The sequence below is a fragment of the Neopelma chrysocephalum genome, unplaced genomic scaffold, assembly GCF_003984885.1.
Source record: "Neopelma chrysocephalum unplaced genomic scaffold, ASM398488v2 Primary Assembly neopelma1_117, whole genome shotgun sequence".
Classification (NCBI taxonomy): domain Eukaryota; kingdom Metazoa; phylum Chordata; class Aves; order Passeriformes; family Pipridae; genus Neopelma; species Neopelma chrysocephalum.
In genome coordinates this window covers 340550-362491 of record NW_020897779.1, presented here as the reverse complement: position 1 = coordinate 362491, position 21942 = coordinate 340550, and the positions used below count along the sequence as shown (strand labels likewise).

At 47.5% G+C, this 21942-nt stretch overlaps 1 protein-coding gene across 7 annotated transcripts in view; it reads right to left on the bottom strand.

Annotated features, from left to right (window-relative positions):
* SLC8A1 (solute carrier family 8 member A1) overlaps positions 1-21942 on the bottom strand; it is a 128703-nt gene that overhangs the window by 32641 nt on the left and 74120 nt on the right. For 2 of the 7 annotated variants that reach the window (XM_027696944.1, XM_027696945.1), the window contains exon 1: positions 7885-7889. The exons of the other annotated variants lie outside the window; for them this stretch is intronic. In XM_027696944.1, the coding sequence (XP_027552745.1) occupies positions 7885-7889 (5 nt within the window). Of the gene's footprint in view, positions 1-7884; positions 7890-21942 lie in introns of those variants that run through there. 7 annotated transcript variants of the gene reach the window in all.

Genomic DNA, 21942 nt, shown 5'->3' with positions numbered 1-21942 from the left:
CACATTGATTTCTCATACATCTGCTTGTCAGCCAGTCACTTAATTAGCTGAAGTTAAAGCTTGCCATGAGAGATGGGCATGTGGCTTGGGAACCTCCCTGCCTCACATGACTCATGTGATTGCTGGGCACTGGACAGTGCCTGTAAAGAGGAGCAAGTGGGCCCATCATCAGAGCTGGGCACCACCGGAGTCAGAAGCCAGGGCCGTGTAAATGGGTCATGGCCACAGTGAGCAGCCTGGACCAGACCCCAGAGCATGGTTGGAGCCAACTACCAAGAGCAAGGCAACTATTCCTCTTGCCATCTCTGCCTTTGCTATGCTCTGCTCTTCTCCTGGATGTCCTTATCTTCTCTGTGAGCATCTCCAGAGGCAACAGGGGCTCAAGGCTCCATCCATGCTATTATAGATGCAAAGAGACTTTGCTGCTCCCGTCTATCTCTGCAGCCCACAACTCCGCTGACCGAGGCACCAGGGAGTGCTTCTGTGCACTTAGCAGCTTCACTGCTCAAATTTCTGACAGCTACTTGAGGAAGGAAGTTGTCTTGTTGCTGGGTTGGAAAAGGAGCTGATAGGGCTTTTCTTCTACCACTTGACAACAAAACTGCACCTTATGGTGAGGAGGTGGCAGCCTCACAGGCAGAGAGACACCCAAGTCTGTGATGTAGGCATTTGTCCCAGACACAAGGGATGTGTGTGTGGTGGGGGACAAAGGACAGGGCAACAGAATTCCTGCTCAGCCAGTGCAGGGACAAACCTTCCTGAGGGACAGAAGAGGTGCAAAAATGGGCCAGATTATGTGAATGACCTTGTATAACACATGATTTTAACTATTATCCAGTGGTCTCTGACAGTGGAGAGGGTTCATTAGGGTTTCCTGTCCCTGCTGATGAGTTCCCATCTGTGTAAGATGTCCCATGAGTCACCCATGAAGGATCCTTTGCCGAACCAAGCCTCGCTGACATGAAATGTCTGTACTTAATGAAAATTTTGCCTGCAGCACGCTGCAAACATGACAGGGAGGGAAAAGGAAAACCTGCCTGAAACGAAGCGTGACGCATGCTTTGGGTAGTGTGGATGTGATCTGATCTGATGTGGCAGCTTGGTTTGCTGGTCCAGCAGTCCAGGTCTGCATGAGACTGCACAGTCCAATGCCTCCCAAAAATGTGATTGAGCACAACAAGCCTGGACACAGCAAACAAGGGGAGAGGGAAATGGTCCCTCTATTTTCCCTCCACCTCTGGAGCCAAAATTCATCTGGTTACTCTTATTTTCTTAAACGTCCTCCACCTCTTTCCCCAAGGCTTCCTGAATCAGTCTTTCTAAGACCACAGGGCTGTGTTGTCATTTCCATGTCTGCATAAACCAACTGCTCCTCTGGCCTCAGGATACGTTGAGTTTAAATGACAACATACGGCTCAGATACATAACACCGGCTGGATCCAGAGCATCACTACCAGGAAAATCCTGGAGAAAGATCCAGCCTGCTCTTCCCTGGCCTTGCAGAAATACAAAGTGTGAGAGGTGGTCTGCAGAGACAGGAAGACTGAGAGCTGTTGCTGCTTGAATAGCTGGGAGATGACAGGCACAGCTGATGCTCAGTGTCTCAGAAAATACTCTTCAGGAATGACGATTGCCAGGTAAGATGATTTCACATGCTAGACTGTATGCTGCTTGACTCTCCTCTTAGGAAGACCATATTGAGAAGTATTTGTCAGATCAGAAATGTTTTTCTGGCGAATCATCAATGTTTGCTCTGAATTGACTGTGAATTTCATGCTCTGACTAATGCACTTCTTCATTCATCTGCCAATGTCACATCCTGCAAGGGCCCAGCTAGGTGAAGATGAATGGCACTCTCTTGATCTGCCCCAAACTAGAACTAGTGCCTGAGCCTTTGGTGATGCTTAAATGTTTCCTTGTCCCAGGACAGCTGGAGCTGTGGCCTCCCCTTCCATGGCTCTGAATGTGGTAACACAGGACTAAACTGTTTTTCTGCTTTTTCCCAATCTCATTGCCATGCATGTCTAGTGATGGTGATCCACAGTCCTGAAAGCTACCAGAGTGCCTGGTGGAGGCAGGATCACTGGGGGATCAAACAGGAGAGATCCATCTAGATCAGTATCTGAGCTCCAAGGACAACTTGCACAAACAGTGCAATACAAGTGATGACTAGGAAGGAAAACACATTTGATGTGAGTTTGATCAAAAACACCCCCAGCAGCAATTACTTAAGGTACCTGGGAAAGCTGACAGAGCAGAAATAACTTCTCCCCTGGCTTTTCACAGCCCTGCCCATGCCAGCTAAAAACTGCATTAGTCCTGAAAAATTCAGCCTGTGCTACAAGCAAAGGATTGACTGCCCAGGGCTCAGCCCAGCCCAACATTCTTGCTCAGTATAAAACCCTGCAAATCCCACTTCTAAGCCTACAGGGTTAAGAGCCAAAATCTGACATTTCCCCTCATTCTGCCTTTCTGGGATTTTTTCCTGACTGAGCTGGCTGGTCCAATATTTCATCATGCTCTACTGGCAAGATCTGCCACAGTGGTGGGGTGGCATGTTGCAGGGAAGAGACACATGCTCACCTGAGAAGGGGTCTGGGCTGGATTTGAAATACCCGCTGGAAAAACTTGAAGTGGAAAACAAGCATGATGAAGAATAAAATTGTGACAGAGTTTGAGTGAGAAAGGACCTCTGGGTCAAACACTTATCCCTCTCCCTGATTGTCCTCTTATATATTTTTCCCAAGGAAAGCACATATAAGTGCTTCTTGCACCCAAATACACATGCAGATTTTCTTTGCAGCCAGGTTCCCCCTCACCACAATAATTGCTCTCACCTTTCATATAAATATGAGTTGCTCTTCCCTGTGTGCACCTGGATAGTTGCCATGACAATATTCCTCAAACAGGAGACATCACTCTTATTGAAATGGCTTTGGCCTCCACAAAATGAATTTCAGTGAGCAACTGCCAGCAAAAAGGACATTTCTGCAGTTCTGTAAATCATTTAGAAAACTTTGCTGAGTTAAAGCTGACTAAACAAAACAGTGGGGACCCTGAGAAATAATAGGTCCATGTCTAACAGCATGGCTTCAGCATCAGGAATTGGGATTCAAGGAAGCCCAAAATACATCTGCTGTGCATGAACTGCTCCAGCAGCGCCACTGCAGCAGGACTTTGTATCAATCCTAGCAGTTTCCCTCCCAGGGAAGGCACATTTCAAATCCTGTTTGCCTGGGCTTTAGGGCAAGGGATTCTTGTTTGAGAAGACACTGGACGAGGGCGCTCAACTGTGCCCTGCCACTCTGCCAGGGCTGCTGACAGCTAGCTCTGCAGCTGGAAAAGCAGTTGTACATGGGAAAAGAAGACAAGGAATGCTCAGTGACAGCCGAGGTCATGCCACAGAAAGAGCAAACATCAATACAGAATGTGCAGGTCCACTTTCAAGAGCAGCACCCACTGTCATTTTAACTCCATCCTCAGTCAGGAATGCACCTGATTCCTCTTATTTGCTGGCTGGCCCCAAAGGTCAGGTCCCTCTTTTCGAGACGCTCCTCCAAAACCCTTGGTGTGGTGACCCAGCTGCAGGATCAAAGCCTCCTGATAGTGTTGCAGGAGTAAGCACTTCACCATGGCTACATTTATCATTTTTTGCCCAGTGAAGGATGCAAGTGACTTGATGTCAAGACTTGGGCAGTTTCTGTGACCATTTTGTGCCACGCTGCTCACATGGGAATGACCCTGCTCCTCTCAACAGCTTCTGTGTCAGCTTAACAGACCATGCTACTAAGCTGCACATGCACTCAAGTTGCAAACTGCAGAACAGAATGACACTGTCTCAGCCTGTGGTGCTGTAAGCAGTGTGATCTGTATTTGGAAGCATAGCACACCACAAGCATCCTACCTGCTCTCCCTGGAGGGACCCTGTGGATGCTAATGGACTCCTAAGCCACAGAAAAGCCTTTTGAACTTTTATGACCTTGTCACCAAGTGTCACACTGAACTTCTATTAGAAGAAGTTGTAAGTTATCTCCTGTCAGGGTTCTAGGGAGGTTCAAGTGTAATGTTCACATTTTAGCAATTTAAGTGACTGGCTGCAGAGTTCACTCCTGGTTCAGACTCCCTTTGGCAAGTCCTCCATGCTTGACCAGTATCAGAGGTTACCTGACGGTATAAAAGACATGAAGCCTCTGGTTACCAGCACATGAAATGCTGTGATTATATAGGCTTGAAACATCGGGGATGTGCATTTCTGAAGACCATAACCCAAGCTGAGAGCTACACCCCAGTGCCATGCCATGCTGTCACTATGTCAAAAGGCAAGCCCTGCGAGGGAGGTGGTGCAGATCCTTCATTCTTATCCCTTCTATCCAGGGATAAGGCCAGCAAGCTCAGACCATGCCCCATGAAGTACTCCCTAGCCACCCCCGGAGAGGGGCTGTTGCTAGGGCAATACTGCCTTAAACAGTGACAGTGTTTGGACCATTAAATCAACAAATGACCCCAAAATCTTAACTGTAAATTCTGCACTAAAGGTGCTGCTTGGTGTTTTCACACTGCCATTTCCATTCTTTGGGGATTGCTCTGTCCAAGAAAAAGCGTGTGCTGGGGCTAAGTGCCAGCAGTGGGGTTGTTCTCTGCCTCCAGCCCAGCCAAGTTTTCAGACAGTTTGGTAGTTGTTTGGTTCGGTTTTTTCTTCCCTCTTCCTTTCCAATGACTTCCACCTCCAGAGGGCAGAGGAATAAAGTGTGTCAGCTGAGATGGGATTTTTTCCTTGTCTTTTCAAACACTTCCAGGTTTTCAAGAATTGCCAGTGATTAATGCCCTTACCCTCACAGAGACCCTTCTGCAACTAATCTGAAAAGACACAGTCCTAATGGACCCTAATGTCCTGAGGCGGGTGCTAGAAGGTGTGCAGGGCTGTGGGACCCATGTGGAGGGTGCTGATACAGCAAGGAGTCACTCCCTGACCCTGCTGAAGGGTTTTGCCACTCCAGCACTTGCAGCATCCTGAGAAGGGCTATTCCAGTCCAGTCTCCCTGCTGCTGGACACACTGGAGGTCAGGAGCATGTGGGCAACTTCAAGAGCCACCATTCACACTGTGACTGACACACCATCTGTTTACTGCCAAATAAATTAAACTGTGAAATACAACCCTCTCGACTGAAACTCTATGTATAAAAACCCTTCAAAAGAAACACCAGGTCTCCTGAACTTCCCAGTGATACATGAGGTTAAAGCCTGTGGTGGGAGCAACAAAGCAAACGTACGTTTGGCTAAGGATCCCTCCCAGTTCTGAGATAGGCAGGAAACCAATCCTATGAGGACAAAAAAAATTCTGCTTTTGTCTCCAGTTACCAAGGAGATTGTTCAAACAAAGCTAAAATAAGAGGAACCAAGTGGCCAAGAGAATCGTGAGAGTGGAATAACACTTGAGAGCTTTGTGGCTGCTTGCTGCCTAACAAGCTGGGCAGGGTGCCTATGATGGGCTCAACCTTGGCGAGCAGCTCTTCCCCTCTTCCCAGGGGAAAATGTCCATGTTTTGGTTTACATGTGACTGGGTGAAAATGGCAAGGAGCATTTGAAAATGACAATTCAGAAAAGTCCTTGCCCACAGAATCTCAGTCGTGTGTCAGCCCCATTTATGGCAATTGTGGCAGCAGGACACAGCATTCAGTGGCCTCAGCCTAGACCTGTGTGTTCAGGCCATCAGAGGAGATCTCCCTATGGGAGCAAACTACATCCAGCTGTACGTGGGGCTAAAAACTACACCTTTTGTGGCCAGCTCAGCAGCTCCAATGTCTGTCTATAAGCTCAGAGGACTGGCAGATATATAGAATGCTGAATGGAAAAATCCTACTGCAGAGCCTCGTGGGCACACATGTGCTGGATTTGCTCCTGTGACAGTCATGGAATCACAGAATCACTAAGGCTGGAAAAGATGTCTAAGATCATCAAGATCAACCGTTAAAGGTCAGAAGACAAAGACCACCAGACTGTTTGCAAAGACAAGGCTTTCTCAAGCCCCAACTCAAGTCAGGGCTGCACAGGGGCTGCCTCAAGTCCAGCTGCACATTTCTGTTGTGCTGGGAACTGCAGATGTTACGAGGAAGTGGTGATTCCCACACAAACCCTAGAGCCTGTAAGCTGGTTTCCATTTCTCTGCAATCCTTAGTTAAGACAAGAAGAGGGAAAACTTCCCAGACACCGTTTCTTCAGCAGATCCTCATATGTTACACATGCTCATCCGGATGCCTGGTGCCATCAGGGCTGTGAGTTAAATGCAGTGCCTGTTGTTATGTTTGCCCACGACTTTCCACTATTTTAGAGTCTGTTTCAGCTGAGTGATACTTTGCCAGACTCTAGCCATTCAGACTGAAACTTTCTATGCAGAGTGGCCACTCCTGAGACAGTAATGAAAAGCCCCACCATCTCAACTTCGGGGAAAAAATGCTGCTTTGCACCTGCAAACATTTTTTTCCCCAAGCGCTATATTAAGTAACTCTGTCTTCCCTTATGCTTTCCTGCAGAGGATGAAACTTAGCAGAATGATCTCTCCAGTGCTCAGGATGTGCCAATTTGCTTAAATTAGACCAAGTTCTAAGACTCTAAAAACTTGCAAAATGTGTAGGCTTATTCAAACTGGCAGCTCAAAGTCTTGGAAGATTTAATCTGCTCTGGAAACGCTCCATTCTTTCCCAGTGCCAAACCTGCTTTTGCAGAGGCTGTGCCCTCAGCAGGGCTTTTCCTGTGCCTGGGAGCCACTGGGGAGCTGGGAGCTCTGGCAGTGTCAGGAAAGCTGGCTGGCCTGGGTACCCATGGCAAGGGCAGCCACAAGGCCTAAGGAAATTCCACAACCAGGCCTCCTGTCCTCCTACTTACTGTTGGTCTCTGAACTACAAACGTCTCCAGGCACAATGACTTTGCATCAGGGACTCTGCATCCTTGCTGCAAGGATGACAGGCTCTCCGCAGTAATTTTGGTGGCCCTCCTTACCAGCTTGTGCTAGGTAAACAATGAAGCTTGCTGGGACATATACACTTGCCCCCTCATACTCAGCCTGGTATCTGAAGGGGATGATTCTCTTTTTTTGTTTATCCTAATCCTGAGCTCGACTTAGTGAGCCAGGGCTGCTGGAGAAAGCCAGAGGCACAAAGCCGGAGCTTAACTCTGGACTGAAGCACTTGGCTGGGTAGGTGGAACCTGCTCCTTGTGTTGGCTGGCTGCAGGTGGAGTGATGCTACAGAGAAAACCCTGCTGCTCCTGGGAAGGACAATTTAATGCCAGAAGACTTAGAAGCATTTGAAGCACAAAGAAGAAGAAGTGCACCTCAGTATTACGCTCAGGAGTTTCTCCCTAGCACGGGCCTAGTGGGAACCACAGGGATAGTTTAGGAGCTGTTGGGTGGAAGGAGGGCAGGAGGTTGGCCAAGGGAACAACAGCTTCCCAGAGAGTCCTCCCAGTGCAAAGCTGGGCAGGGGAAGAAAGGTAGGTAGAAATGAAGGTAGCATGGTTTGCCTTTGGCTCCAGAAAGCCATACTAGTGATGGCAATTACAGTATTATAAAAAAAGTTGGTTTTAAGAAATGTTCCAAAGACACTGTCAGGATTCAAGGAAACTGCGGCAAAGTGTAGTAAGAGGAAACTAAATTGACCAAAACAACTAGCCAGGAAATACAGCTGCCTTTTGCATTCTGCCCCTCTTCCTCTCTGAAACTCATTTGCTTTTCCTTCAAGCATGGACAAGTGCTGTTGTGGGATATTAATGCTTTCAAAGAAGAGAATGAAATCTCAGCAGGGGAGTCCATTCAAAGACAGGCTGAGGTGCCCTTTCAAATGCTGTGCAATGCAGCCCCCCTGCTGTCATTTATCACATCAATTCACACCATCTCATCATGATATCTAGTTTTTGATTGAATATCAGGATGTCCAACTAACCATGAGCACATTTATTTACTACAGCCAGGTAGAGATCATCTAGTAGCCACATACAGTTAGAGTTTTATTTTCCCACCAGAGTTCACATTTTTAAAGTTATTTAGGTTAAATTAAACCCCAACCACAACAGAGCTCAAGCATGGTGAGTGAGGGTTTCTGGCCATGTGCCTGAGTGTGATGGGCCAGAAGCTGCAAGAACACCCAAAGATTCAGCCTATGGTACCATCATGTGCAGCAAAATGTGTGGGGATCTGGACCAAAATCGGAGAGAAGAGCCGTGAGGCCACACAATAAAGTCAAATTCCCCCCTGCTGCAGTTTTCAGCAAGTTTTGAGTGCATTTCAAAATGAATCTGGAAAATCTCAGCAGCAAGTAGGGAACAAACCCCCAGAAGTGCTCAGAGTGTGGCAGCACCAGGAGAGCTGGGGTGAGTCCCGGCTCTGCATGCACAGGGCTCATCTGTTTGGCCGAGCCAAGGTGCTTGGGGGCAGCTGCGGCAGCCTTGGACTTGGGAGCCCTCCATGGAAGTGAACATTTGTTCACGGTCGTTGTTTCCCCAGAGGAACCTTTGCAGACCACATTAGCAAAAGTCTCTAATTTTATTGGCACTACTCAGAGAAGATGTCAGGGTATGGGAAAAAAAGAAGCTTAGGAATTTGGAATGGTGCTGTATGCATTTGCTGGGAGAGATTTTCAATTTTCTGCCTCCTTTTCTGAGAGCTAGACAATGTATCAAAGAACAAATTTGGGTTTTTCTTTGCTTTGTTTTTGTTGGGTATTTTTTTGTTTGTTTTGTGTTGTTTGTTTGTTTTTGTTCTGTTTTTAAAAAAGAACCCTCTAGTAGTGGTCTTTATTGTTTTCCAGTTCATAGCTGCCAGAGAGCCTGGAGGATTATTCTGCACAGCGCTATAAATGATGCCCCATATTAGTGATTGCTTTTACTGATCTTAGGAGGAAAATTCCAGAGTGGCTCGTGAAGATGAGATTTCCATTTCTACAACTCGAATAAACAGCCTCATATCAAAATCCTAGCAGACAGGCAGAAAAACATGTTTCCAAGCTCCCAGAAACCCAGATAAAAATGCCCAAGGTATATTCCAAGTGGACGAAAATTTGCGTGCAGTGGGCCCTGCCAGAAAAGCAGCAGACAAAAATGTTTTCCAGCTGAAGAGCAGAGAACCCTGTACCATGTCCTTGGGCTAGGCAGCATGCTCCAGCGTGAGGGAAGTCTTATCCAGGGGGCAGAAAATGCCATTGTTTCCTACCTGAAACAGCTGTGCAATAAAAAACGTCAGAGGGAGACTGGTATGAAAGCTGAAGATAGAAAGATTTACGTCTGATTCACACAAGATCTAGGTATAGGCACCGATTCCTCTGTGTTTCCTATGAGGCAGAGCAAGTCCCACGTCAGCCCAGTCACTTCCCTGGTACACATACGGTGTCCCTCAAATAGCAGGGTCATGTATATTTAATAGGCACTGGCGCACACACACATGCACAGCCTGGAGACACGCAGCCTCAGACACTTGTAGCCTCCACGCTGGCTTGTACTGCTTTGCCTTTTTAAGTCCAGAGCAGCCCTGTTTCCCTTCTGCTGCTTCTGTTTGTGCTCATCAGCCAGCCACAGGTAAGGGTTTGTTTTCCAGCTGATGGGCACACACAAACCCTGTAAACATGGTGTGTGGAGAAGGGACGGTAACGCTACAAGCAGCACAAACCTGTTCGCTGACATGATGGGAGTTATAATGCCCATGAATCCTGTCCTTTATTAGGCCTCCTGTATTCACTCTATTATTCATGAATCCAGCCTCGTTTTCTCAAACTGCAGGGACAGCCAAGAGCTAATCAGGATGAATAATTTTTTGGGCTGGCACCCTTCACCTGCCAGCACACCATGAAGATGCACCTGGTGGCTGTGTGGATTTCCATGCCAGGGCTGTTATGAGCACTAGAAAAATGAGCAATATCCAGGCAAATCAAGACCAGCTGTGAAAGCTGCAGCCGTTGGGAAAAAATTTTACAAGCCTGTAGGGCTTCCCCTTTTCTAGCATGTTGATAGCTACAGGAAACAGACACTTTTTAAAGTTTTCACAACCAGGTTTCAGAAGGACTCATCAGCATTATTAAATATAGTATTTCAGTCTGTGAGCCATTATTTATTTATTTATCTTGGCCCTGCAGTCCCCACAAAGCTGCCTGGAAGTGAGGAAACATGGCCTCACTTCATTTCAGACTGAAGCAATGCTCTGGATCTGCAAGCCAAAGAAAAATAGAAGTCAAGTTAAAAATATGTACATATATATGGATATATATTTGCAATTATTCTTTGTGGCAATGGTTTGGGAATTTGTTCTGTTGCTTTCATTGTGTTTATAGACTTTTTTTCCAAATCTCATCCTTAGAGAAACATATTTTGTTACTATATTCAGCAACCATTATAGCATTTTGACTTGCAAAGTGACAGGCCATTCCACAAACAGGACCGCAGCAAGGCCCTGGTAAATAAGAGAAACTAGGTTGGGAATGAGATATGTGCAAGGTTTGTTTGTGTTGTTTGTAGCTGTTTATTTAATATACATTTTTGCACAAACTGGATTCCAGGTATTGATGTAACCAAACTTGATGCCACTCTGTAAGTGCACCCAGGCCACAGCTGATTTTTCCCACTCTCTCCATGCTGTTTGCTGCTTGCTTCAGCTATGTGCTCAGACAACAAGTGTGTTTGTCCTGCTCCTCCGTGTGAACATTAAAAGAGCCCAAATGCCTCAGAGGAAAGGAAAGTGACCGACTTTGGAGCTGGCTGTGCACACCAGCCATTTGCAACGATTTGCATGAGATTTGCATTTCATCACTAATCACTACTCAAATGTGCAGAAAATACAATTTTAATCAGCTGACTGTGGGCAAACAAAGTAATCTCTCTCTCAGTTTCGAGCCAGCGATCTGTCCCGGCATCAGAAGTGGTGTAAATTGCCACTCAGATGGCCTGGGCTTTTCCCAGGCAAGTCAAGCTGCCAGCCTGAAGCCTTCAGGATGCCCTGCTCGGCCCATCCACTGTGCTCTGGTTCCCTCTCTCTTGCAGTGACAATTTCTTCCAGGAAAGCAGTGTGATGCTCTGTGCTACCCAAGCAGTTGTTACTGTCAAGTATATACCAGCACCCCAAAGCTCATGCCTGCAGGCAGAGCTTGGAGGCACCGAGGCATAGGACTCATCCCAGAACTGCCAGAACCAAAGGATTTGCCCTCAGCAATCCCCTCCATCACTGGACAGTTTGATATGTCCAGGGAACACCATTCAGGCTATTGGGAAGCCAAACAGAGTGGAGAAACCTGCTTTGACACCTGGGGATGGGTAATTCACTGGCAGTGGGCTTTGCTGGGCACCAGGAACTTCTCCTGATCCATCAGTTTTCCTGGTTTTGCTATGTGTTTCAACTCTTTCCAAAGTCTGCATGTGGCTTTCAAAAGATGCCCCACCCTCAGAGGTCCCTGATCCAGGACCTGGGGACCTGGGTGGTGTCACAAGGGAAATCATAGTCTAGTTTTCTTGCTGGGAAGGTGAGGCTTACAGGATCACCAAAGCACTCCCATTTTCCTGCCTTGCCTCCTTTCTCTCCCTCTCTTTGGGAAGTCCATGATGGCTTGGACTTTTTAGCTACTTTCAAAAATGCATTTTGGCATAGTGTTCTTTTTAGACAATAGAAAGCTATGGGCTGCCAGCAGAATTCTGGGGACAGAAGTGGAGGTTTGTGAGCCTGGGGCTGAGATATTCAGCAGAGAAATTTCAGCTCTGCTCGTGACTGACTGTATGAGGTCTCAGGAGAATGAGCCAGGCCAACATTTCATCGCAGCCTTTGGAGGAGGATGCTGAAGTCTCCCAGTCAAGCTGGCCCAGTGCCCAGTGGCCAGTGTCACCCTAATGGGCAATGGGCCAGTTTAGCAGCGCTGTAAGTACTGCCTTTTTAACAAAAGTATTGAACTGGATCTGGATGTCTGGCCTTAACAAACCCAGATTAACCAAGGACTGACTCCACTCAGCTGCTATTTTTAGCTTCCAAAAACAGTCTGACCATGGGCTGCTCTACACTGTCTGCCTGTGAACACTTTCAGCTTGATTGACTCAGGAAATTATTTGACACAAGCATTCCTATATCCGTTACTCCTCTCCAATGTCCCCATGGTGCTCATCTTCCACCTCTTTCCCCACTTCGGGCTGTATTTCAATCCACACGATTGAGTGGGTGTCTCCAAACTCTGGTGGACTGGTTCTCCAGAAGCTGCCTTGGAGCAACTGAGCTGCCAGGTTCAGTGGGATGCTTCCCAGCAAAACCACCCGAACATGCAGGCAGTGTCTCTGAGCCTCGGGTGCTTTACTAATCTAACAGACTGCTACATGCACTGCCTCTCAGGTTCATTTTACCACTGACAAAACACACTTTTGGAGCAGCAGCTGTTTGGGCTCATGCACCAAAATACCTCACCAGCTATAGAGAAGGGAGACCTGATGGGGCTAAACCAGCCATGAGGCAGAAATGGCTTAGACACTTTGGATTTGATCGAGCAGCCTTGGTAGGTGCCAACTGAAATGTCCCAGCCAGCTGGAGTCATTGGGAGAGAGCTGTGCATCAAGATGTCCAGATCTGCCTGGAACACACTACAAAAGTGATGTCCGACTGGGTCAAAGCCAAACAGCTCCAGCTCCAGCTGCCTTTCTCCCAACACCTCCAGGGCTGAGTGCTGTCACACCAGGCAGGAATGCCATGTTCCTCTTCCCAGATAGGTAAGGCACTGCACAGGCAGAAACTCACTGATATGGAGGTGTGAAATCCAGCACTGAGCTCATGCTTAAAAACCAGAGGTCCTGCAGGACTCCTTATCTCTCCTGCTCCATGAAATGCAGTCAGATGAAGCTGTGAAAAAGCAGCCACGTGTTTTTCCCCCCCACACTTGTGATTCTCAGAGGAAGACAAGGTCTTTAAAAGCTTAGGGAATTATTAGTGGTCTGCCTCTATTTTTTTCCAAATCTCAGTCCATCTGAAGAGGACAATTAAGTTTGGATCTAGAAGTCAAAATCTACTTGAAAAAGCCCACACTCAACCCCACCCTGAAACTCTTCAATGTGAGCTTAAATTCCTGCTGGACTGGGAGCTGCTCCTTTCTAACTACTGGAAGTGGAAGGAGAAAGTTTTTTCCACTGCAATTCAGCATGGATTTTTTTTTTTTTGTCAGAATGTACAAGATGTAAATTTATTACAGGTAGATATTTTCTGCAGAACAGATGGGGCCCTGTTGTGCAGATCTGAGCGTTAAGCCTTTCCTGCATCACACTTTCCAGCTCCTCACTCTAACTCCCCAGTCAGCAGTAACACACAGCCCACCCCTCACTCGGGGACACATCTGGTCTCATCTTGCTGAGGACTGTGGTCACCAGCGGTCCCAGAAGCATCAGGGAGGATGGCTGCACACAGAGAAGCTCAGCTCTGGCTCAGCCTGGCAGTGGCTGCCGCCAGCTCTGAAGGGTTTGGTAGTACAAGTGAGAATGCCCCTGCTGACACTAGAGACTGGACTGGCTCTTTTACCTCTCCCATCCTCAAAACCTCCTTGCCCTGGATGAAAAAGATGTTGAAGGAGGGGAGGTCACCAGAGACCCATTTTCTCAAATATGCTATTTATGACCGAAAATATGTAGTTTCCATTTTTAAAAAAATTATGCATTGCCCTATGTCTTAGGATCCATTTAATGTAATTTATGCTATTGGTACTGCATAAGCTAAATGCAATATTTATATTGCATTTGCATTAACATTGAGCTTATGCAATATTGGTATTGCATAAGCTAAATGCTTGTGAATTTAGTCAATTCGTTTACAATCTTACTTCCTATGTTCATAATAACATGAGGCTCACAATGCCCCTAAAACACCCTCACCGAATCCTTGCCAAAATGACTGAAACTCTCACTTGCTGTATGAAAGCGACCTCCCAGTCCTAAATCCAGCTGTCCCTACCTCCCCCTTTAAGCACGTGCCAGTCCAACAAACTGACAGATCACAAAAGCTATTTGACCTTCTGGCCCAAATAACAAAACTCCGATGCCTCTCCTCATGTCAAAGGTAAACTATAAGACTCCTGTTTGTGTTGCACCACTCATCATGGTTTCCAGCTCCATCCCCCTTACATCACTCCAGCTAACCGCAGATGGACTCAGCAATCCCATCCCATCATGAAATGAACTCCGTGATATGACCAATCCCCTAAAAATACTGCTGTTTCACAAGGGGGAGGGCCTGGGCGGGAGAGTGCCAGCATTTCTGCTCTGGCATGTTTTGGTCTGGCCCTGCTTGATTTTCAGCCTGTTCAGGGATATGGAACAGCGATCTTGCATCACACAATTAAATAGGAACCACTTCTTCCTGCATGGAGTCATCTGTTGTGGGGAGAGTGCGTGTGAGATGGATCCCCTTCACACTTGCCATCTCCAAGGAACAGGCAAAAAGACTTAGCAAATCCCTTTTTCTTTCCCAGGGAGCTGTTCCGTTGTCTGCTGACAACCTGGCTTTTAGGTGGGAGGACAGAGAATTTTATGAGAGAGGTTTGGGGACACCAGGCAGAAATTTCATGTCCCTGTGAAACCGGAGGGAAATGTGCTGCTGGTGCCAGGTGTGGCAGTGCTTCCAAGTCCTTCCTCACACACTGTTCCTGCCAAATGCACCCATGCCATTTGGCTTTTCATTTCATCTCAAAAGCAGGCGGACAAAGGCTGCTGCTGCACCCTGTCTCCAGCCAGGGCTGTGGGCAGCATGAAGCACACATAGGTGTCTCAGACCTTGACAGACCTGGGCATATTTTCCCCCTGAGCGTGCAGGATCAGTCATCTTACAGAGTGCTCATCCCCTTGATTAAACCGTTTGTTATCCCTTTCTGATCTCCGCAATCCATGCAGAGAGCAGTGCCACTTGCCAGGTATCATTCAATTAGAATAACAGAACCCAGGGGCAGGGTGGCCCTCTTCGATGTACGCCCTTCCCCAGCATGTTCACTACCAAACACTCTGAGCTGAGGTCACATGCACCCCTGCTTCCTCCTGGCACTGCTCTTGCTGCCTCCCTCCCTCCCTCTGTCACTCCCTCCCTCCTCAGCAGCAGGGGCTGCAGGGCAGCACTGACATCTATCCCAGGAGGGGAAGCTGAATTACGTCGGAGTCAGCAGTGAGAGCTTCCTCCTTGGCTCATCCCTGAGTCTTGATTTGCCAAGACAAACGCAGGCCGGTTGCAGAGGGCTCCTGGAAGGGTGCCCAGGTGCTCCTCACTTCAGTCTATTTCCTCTGAGGGCACACCCGGTGGAAAGAGAATTAAGGGAAATCATGCCCTCTCCAGGTACATCCCACATGCTGGCCTGACACAGAAAGGAGTATGAAATGTAATTAACACCTGGCCCTTTTCTCAGGGTTGACTTTTTCTTCCTGGGAAGAAAGGGAAAGGGAGTTGTGTGGTTGTACCAACCCTGCCAGTGCCATGGAAGTGCTGTCATGCAGCTGAGCCCGGGGACATTCCTGGCGTGGGTCCAGGCTGGCCAAGCAGAAAGCAGTGCTCATCCCTAGCTTCCATCTCCTGCTAGGCTGCCCCAGTGTGGCCTCAGCATGCCCCAAGGCATGGCCTTGGTTTTGGGAAATGTGCAAGAGCACCAGAGCAGTGGAAACACCTGGCAGCAGCTCTTCAGGCAAGGATACCAAGGGTTGAGGAGCTGTTGGGAATCAGTGGGCATTACTTCTGAAGTAATGAGGAAGTTGGTCAGTGCACAGGGATGTGTAGGGATTGCCGTCTGGAAGACGACAGGGCATGCAACCTGCCCTGACTGCTGCATAAATGGCATTATATCTTTGGAAAGATGAAGGTGACCTTGAGGTGTGTTAGAGGATATTTAAAAAGCTCAGGAGGTGCCAGTCATGGAAGAGGAAAGTTTTCCTGAGAAAAACTCAGGGTATTGGGGTGAAAACACCCTGTCTGCTGGGCAGGGGAGATGATGGTGCTGGTGACACACAGGCAGGTCAGGCTGGCTGGCAGGGAGAATTCATGGCAATATAGTCCATGCAGCAGAGACCACACCACAGACTCTGCTGTGCCGGGGGAACACCTGGAGTTACTCTTAGCCAGATCTCCTGGATTTCCTCCTTATTTTCCGCCCATTGCTCCAGCCTCTTTTCAGTGGGGGAAGAAACTTTTTCTCAGCCTGCATCAGCTGTCAGCTGCCCCATGAACAAAACAAGACCAGAGTGGGGTCTGCGGTGCCGGGAGGTTTTGGCACAGTGAAACATGGGAGGAAACAAGCAGGTCACAGACCGGCCCCAAGGAGGGGATTATGGTGCTCCTGTTGCACTCGGGACTTGACATCCAACATAGTTAATGCCTCCTTAATCACTCATAAGCCACTCCGCTCTGGAAGAGTAATAATAATGATAAAAAAAAACCTCTTTAGTCTCTTTGCTTTTTATTTTCCTATTTGTAAATCCCAAGGCCTTCAACAAAACACTGCCCATGCTGAGTGAACTTAACCATTAACCTACAAAGAGCCAACGATGATTATGCCTCTGAAAATAGATTTTATCCATTCCCTCCACTCCCCTTTACTGATCTAGACACAAATGCTTAGTGATTGTTACTTGGCAACCATGGTAAAAATGTACTGAGCCACACGTGGCTACAAAGGATGAAATCACTGTCATGAAATTTCCAAAATAAGTACTGTAATACCAGAACACTTATTCCTAAGAGGAACAAATAAATCTCTTCCTTATATATTGTTGTTGCTTTTGGTTTTTAAAAATAATTCATTTTTTTTTATTAGCAAGGCACAATTTTTATTCTTGCTTCTTTGTGACTTGATTCATCTTGTTTTGCTGTAGTGAGCATTACATACATTTCTACGCATATATGGGCACACAATGTTCAGGAAAGCATAGATACCCTCTCCTGAGGCCTGGCTGGAAATACACAGTTGAAGGAGGGTTCACATATGGGCAGGGACATCAAGAGGTCTTTGGTCAAAGCGAGGTCAACCTCCAAGCTAGGGCAGGGTGCTCACATATGTCTCTGGACAGATGCATTCATGTGCACACTTTACAGACTCTCAGAAGCAAGCCCAGAGCACATAATAAAAGGTTAATCCATCTGAGACTGCTTTAAACTAGACATCACTAGTGCAATGAAAAGCTGGGATGGATACCAGTTATTGATTAATCAACTGCTTGAAACTATAGTTGTCAAATGTCCAGCTCAAGTCTCTATAAATCCATTCTTCTCCTATGGCTGAGCTCCTGTATCCAATGTTATGTAGTCCCAGGGAATACCAAAAAAACAGATGATACTTGTAGGAGATACTTTTCCAGATAACAAACATTTGAGCTTTAATCTCTGATAAAATAGTTCCCAGTGAGAAAATGTTTGTGTCATTGCTCTCATGAAAAACTCTGTGCCTTTAGATCTGATTGAAAGTTGTCCTTGGTAGCTTTTGATTAATATATGTTTCTCTGTTGGTCTCTCAATAAAGCAGGGAAGAAATGGATGCTTTTGCTTTGCTCAGAGGTCTGGAGGCTGGCTGACTGGCTTCTGGACAGACTGAACCCCACACAATCAGAAAGATCTAAAACCAATGCACACCAAGCTGAATTTGTCAAACAGGAGCCTCTTGAAGTCATCTAACTTCTCACCAGGGAAATATTTAATTTCAGAGATTAAACACTGTGTTTGGAGACTCAGAGGCAAGATGCAATACTGATTAGCATTTGTCTTAAAGCCTGATTATTCACACTGTTCCTCTTCTAGGGAATATACTTCTTTCAAGCTTGCACATAAATTTGTGCCCACAGAACTGCTTTCTCCTCTGATCAATACCCATTAGTTGCAACTTTTCCTAGATGTGAGCAACAAGGGTATCTCTTCCTCCCCAGGCCCGTGCTAGATGGGATCAGCAATCTAAAATCAGATTCACCTCAGTTTTCAACCCAGCTCATCCCCAGAGCCCTGTATGCTGCACTGGTTCTCTTGCTTGTCCATCTCTGCCATGCTCCCCCCAGCAGTGGAAAGGCTACAAGGGGGGTTTCAGCTCCTGCAGTGGGAGTATCTGCTCAGCTACCTTCTGTCTCTTAGAGTGGAATTTTATTGTCAGTGAAGCAACCTCTACCATTTCTTCCCACAAGAAAGGGCGTAGGGAGCAGGATCTGTCACGTTTCTGGGATATTTCCAGGCTGATGTAGGCACTGCAGCACGCTTGCAGTGTGCTGTGCATTGAATGCCCTGGTTTGCAACAAGAGAAGCCTTTCCCTGCTCTGCTGCTGCAAAGGAATGAAAAGTCCTGGTAGCAAACACTGTGCTGTGAACCCTGCAAGGGGTCCAGCATGGTTATCCATTGAGGATGCTCCCCGGGCACAGGCAGCAGGGCTTGTTCAGCCCATCGTGGCTGGTGTTTTCTCCCTCAGTCTTCTGAATCTCGGGCTGCTCTATGGCTGAGCCTGGGCCCCTCTGAGTCCCACCTTGGTGGTGTGGACTAAACAAGGAAATCCATGAGCCCCAGATAGACCCTGGTCCCTTATTGACACCTCCAACACACTCCCAAATGCTGTTTTCCTGTTCTTCTGTCTGGCTATATCGTAAGCACAGGTCTGGAAAAGACCTCCCTAGACTTCCCTCTGCAAGGGTTTGGGACCAGCACTTCAAAATCTCTGGGAAGCCCTTGCAGCCAGTGAAATGGTGGAGAAAGCAGCTTAACTGTGTGAAGTGAGATGGTGCCAAATAAACATGTTCTTCCCTGTTTTCTGGATTCATCTTCCCCACCAACCTATGCCTTGCCCCTTACAGCTGGCTAGTGGGTTCAGGGTCCTAGGAGAAGGCTCCTCTGATGGATGCATGGCCCATCTTCCCGGGATTTTGTCCTTGGCAAAGCTAGGGAGGAGGCTTCCCAGCTCTCTGCAGTTATTTAACGCTTTCTCTCCAAAGCCTTTGAAAAGCAACTGGCCAGAAATCCCTTGGATACAGGGAATAGCTCTGGGACTCCCTAGCTCAGAGGGAAATGCTTTCATTTGTGAAGTGTAATGAAAGAATGCTGAGAAGGTAAGAGATCCACACAAACTGTGCTAACTACCCTGCCCAGGCCAGTGACACAGAACAGCCTTAGATAACAACATACCACAAAACCATGCACAGCATTTTGTATCTGTTTCCTGAAGCTGGGCTCTGGGTTCAGCTGGGCTCTAAACTCTGGCAGGAAACATTTCTGTTTCCTTCTACCACTTTAGAAATGGGTTTGAAGACTGGCTTTTTAATTGGAGAGAACTGCCAAGCCGTATCAAATTTTCCATACTTAAAGGCTGATTTTTCACAAGTGCCCTTTTAAAAGATTCTTTTAAAAAAAAAAATCCCCTGACCTGCTAAATTACATCTGCTTTCTCAACAGACAATGCAGACATGCAGAGCTATGAGTGACTAATAGGTATTTAAGCTAGTTATTATTTTCTTCTGCAAACAGTGGCAAACCACAAATGCTAATCATATCAGATTTCATTATCTTATGAGCTGAAAACTCAGTGCTCCAGAGAGCTGAAGCACAGGGAGAAATTAAAACTCCGCATCTCAAAAACGCAAGCCCTACACGAGCTGCTTTGAAGAATGAGGACCCCAACCCACTTTAACAGCTCAACTGCAGGGTCAACCTGTTAGTATTTCCTTGCTGGCAGATTCCCAGTGCGAGTGGTTGGTGGGTATCTAAAGCTTTGATTGCAAAGAGGTGCCCAGCAGCAGAGCAGCGTGACCATTAAGACGCAGCATTGTCCCTGACCCCAATGGCCTTCTCAAGTGCTGTCTTGCCTCAGGCGAGCACCCTTATGATTTCACACCATAATCTCAGTGGTTTGGCACTGAGCTGTATTGCACTGAGGAGACGTGTGATGAGAGCTACGTGTGTGTAGAAGTGCCAGTGGGCAGGAAAGCAAAGGTTGTCCCTATAACCTTACTGTGCAAATGCATGCGACCACAAATCCGAGTTTCAGTATTCCTGTACTACACCTCCAGCAGTCAAGGGTAATGGTGCTGCCTGCCTCAATCTTTCTGAGCACACAGCAGGGCAAACACAAACACCTGAGTGCTCCTGGGAGAGCACGAATGAAACAGTAATTTTAAACCATTTCCACACTGAGCTGCCATCACTGGGAGCATTCTGAGCTCAGCGTCACTTTCAAGATTTAGCCATAACTAAAACCCATTTTCTGGCTGACAATATTGGCATAAATGCCCGGCTCTGCCTGCCCCTGCTCTGCACTCCATGGCAGACAAAGAGCAGGAGGAAGGAAATATTCCTTCAGTCTTACACGCAGAAAGAGGAGCCGTTTCTGTGAGATTTTTAGATGGTGGGGTTTTGTTTTTGTTTTCCCCAACACCTGGAACAACAGAATCATTTCCTATTTTGATCTCCCAAAAGCAGATGACCTCCCTGCCTCCAGGGCAGCCCACTCCTCACCTGCCAGCAAGTGACAGATTAAAACAGCCACTTTCACTGCAGTTCTCCAGTCTGGGAGCTTTTTGAATCAAAATGAGACAGGCTATTTGCCAATTCACTTTTAAATAAAATGTGGTTTTCAGAGAAGGGCAGGAGGACAGCTGGGAAAATGACAGCTCACCTGCCTCCTGTGCTGTGCCGGCAACCCGTGGCTTGGGCATATCACACCGGGGCAAGAGGCACAGCAGCAGGGATGTGGTAAAGGGGTGACTGAGGTACCAGTGCCACAAGGGTCCTGTGTCCACCTTCTTTGAATCTACATATCGCTTCTGCTCGGCTCATCTCTGCCTTCTTCTCTGCCTGCCTCAGCTGCCAGCTCTCTTAGGGACCAGAATCCCAGTAAGCTGCTAGGACAAGCAGTGCAGCAGCAGTCATGGGCATCTGTGTGAGGGCCAAATCTCCTTAACAACAGGACATGGACACAAAAACACGACCAAGCACCACTTTCTCCATCACCCCACTTCTCTCTCCATCCCCTTCCCTCTCCCCCTCCAGTGAAGACAGCATCAGTCCATGCAGACAGCTTAACCTGTCCCCAGTCTGTGTGTGTCCCCCAGTACAGCAGCCCCTATATATCTACTAGTTGAGTCAAAAGAAGACGGCCAGTCCCTTCCAGCCTCCCAGCCAGCACCAGTGAGGATCACACTGGGGATAAGCTGTTGCCCTGGGAGGGAGCTCTCTGCAGCACAGTCAACACTGGGGCTGGGCTGACATCCCTGACCATGGCCCCACTGCAGCCTCCCGTTTGCAGCAAGGCCAGTGGTGCGATCAGTGCGCAGCAGTGCCTGAACTCTGCCAGCTGCCAGAAGGAACTGATTATATTTTAATATGGCTTATGATTCCCTCCTCTCTTTTAACAGCCCAGAAGCATCCCAGCAGTCCACTAGGCTCTAGTCAAGGCTAGTTTAGCAATTTATCTTTGTGTATGGGACTACATCCTACAATAGGTGATGAGTCGTGCCGACCTCCACAGGCATCCTGGGACACACGTGGACAACAGACTAGAAAATATGTTGCCTCAATGGCTCTAAAACTGCTCAGAGATAAAGAAAGGGGTAGAGGCAGGAGGTGTTGGGAAGGCAGCAGCTGTTGGAGGAGCCAGGGGATGAATTAGTTTGCATAATTCATTCCTGCACTTCAAGGGGAGGCTCAGGAGCCAAGGTCTCCTCTTGCTGAAGTCGCTCTCCTCCGTCAGTGTGCAGCAGAGATGTGATCAATCATGGCCACTGCAGCTCCCCAGTGGCATTTCTAAGTGCTCTGCTGAGCGGAGATGAATTAGAGATGGTCATGATGTAGCCATGGGGTGCCCAGGTCTCTCTCCTGGACTCCTGCAGCCAGTGAGATCCATCCTCTCTCTCCCCTCGACCACTTTTCCTGAGACAGATGGGATCAAGGAGATAACACTTGTACATAGCTACACCAGTGCTGATAACAAGCTATTAATAAGAGGTGTTTTCA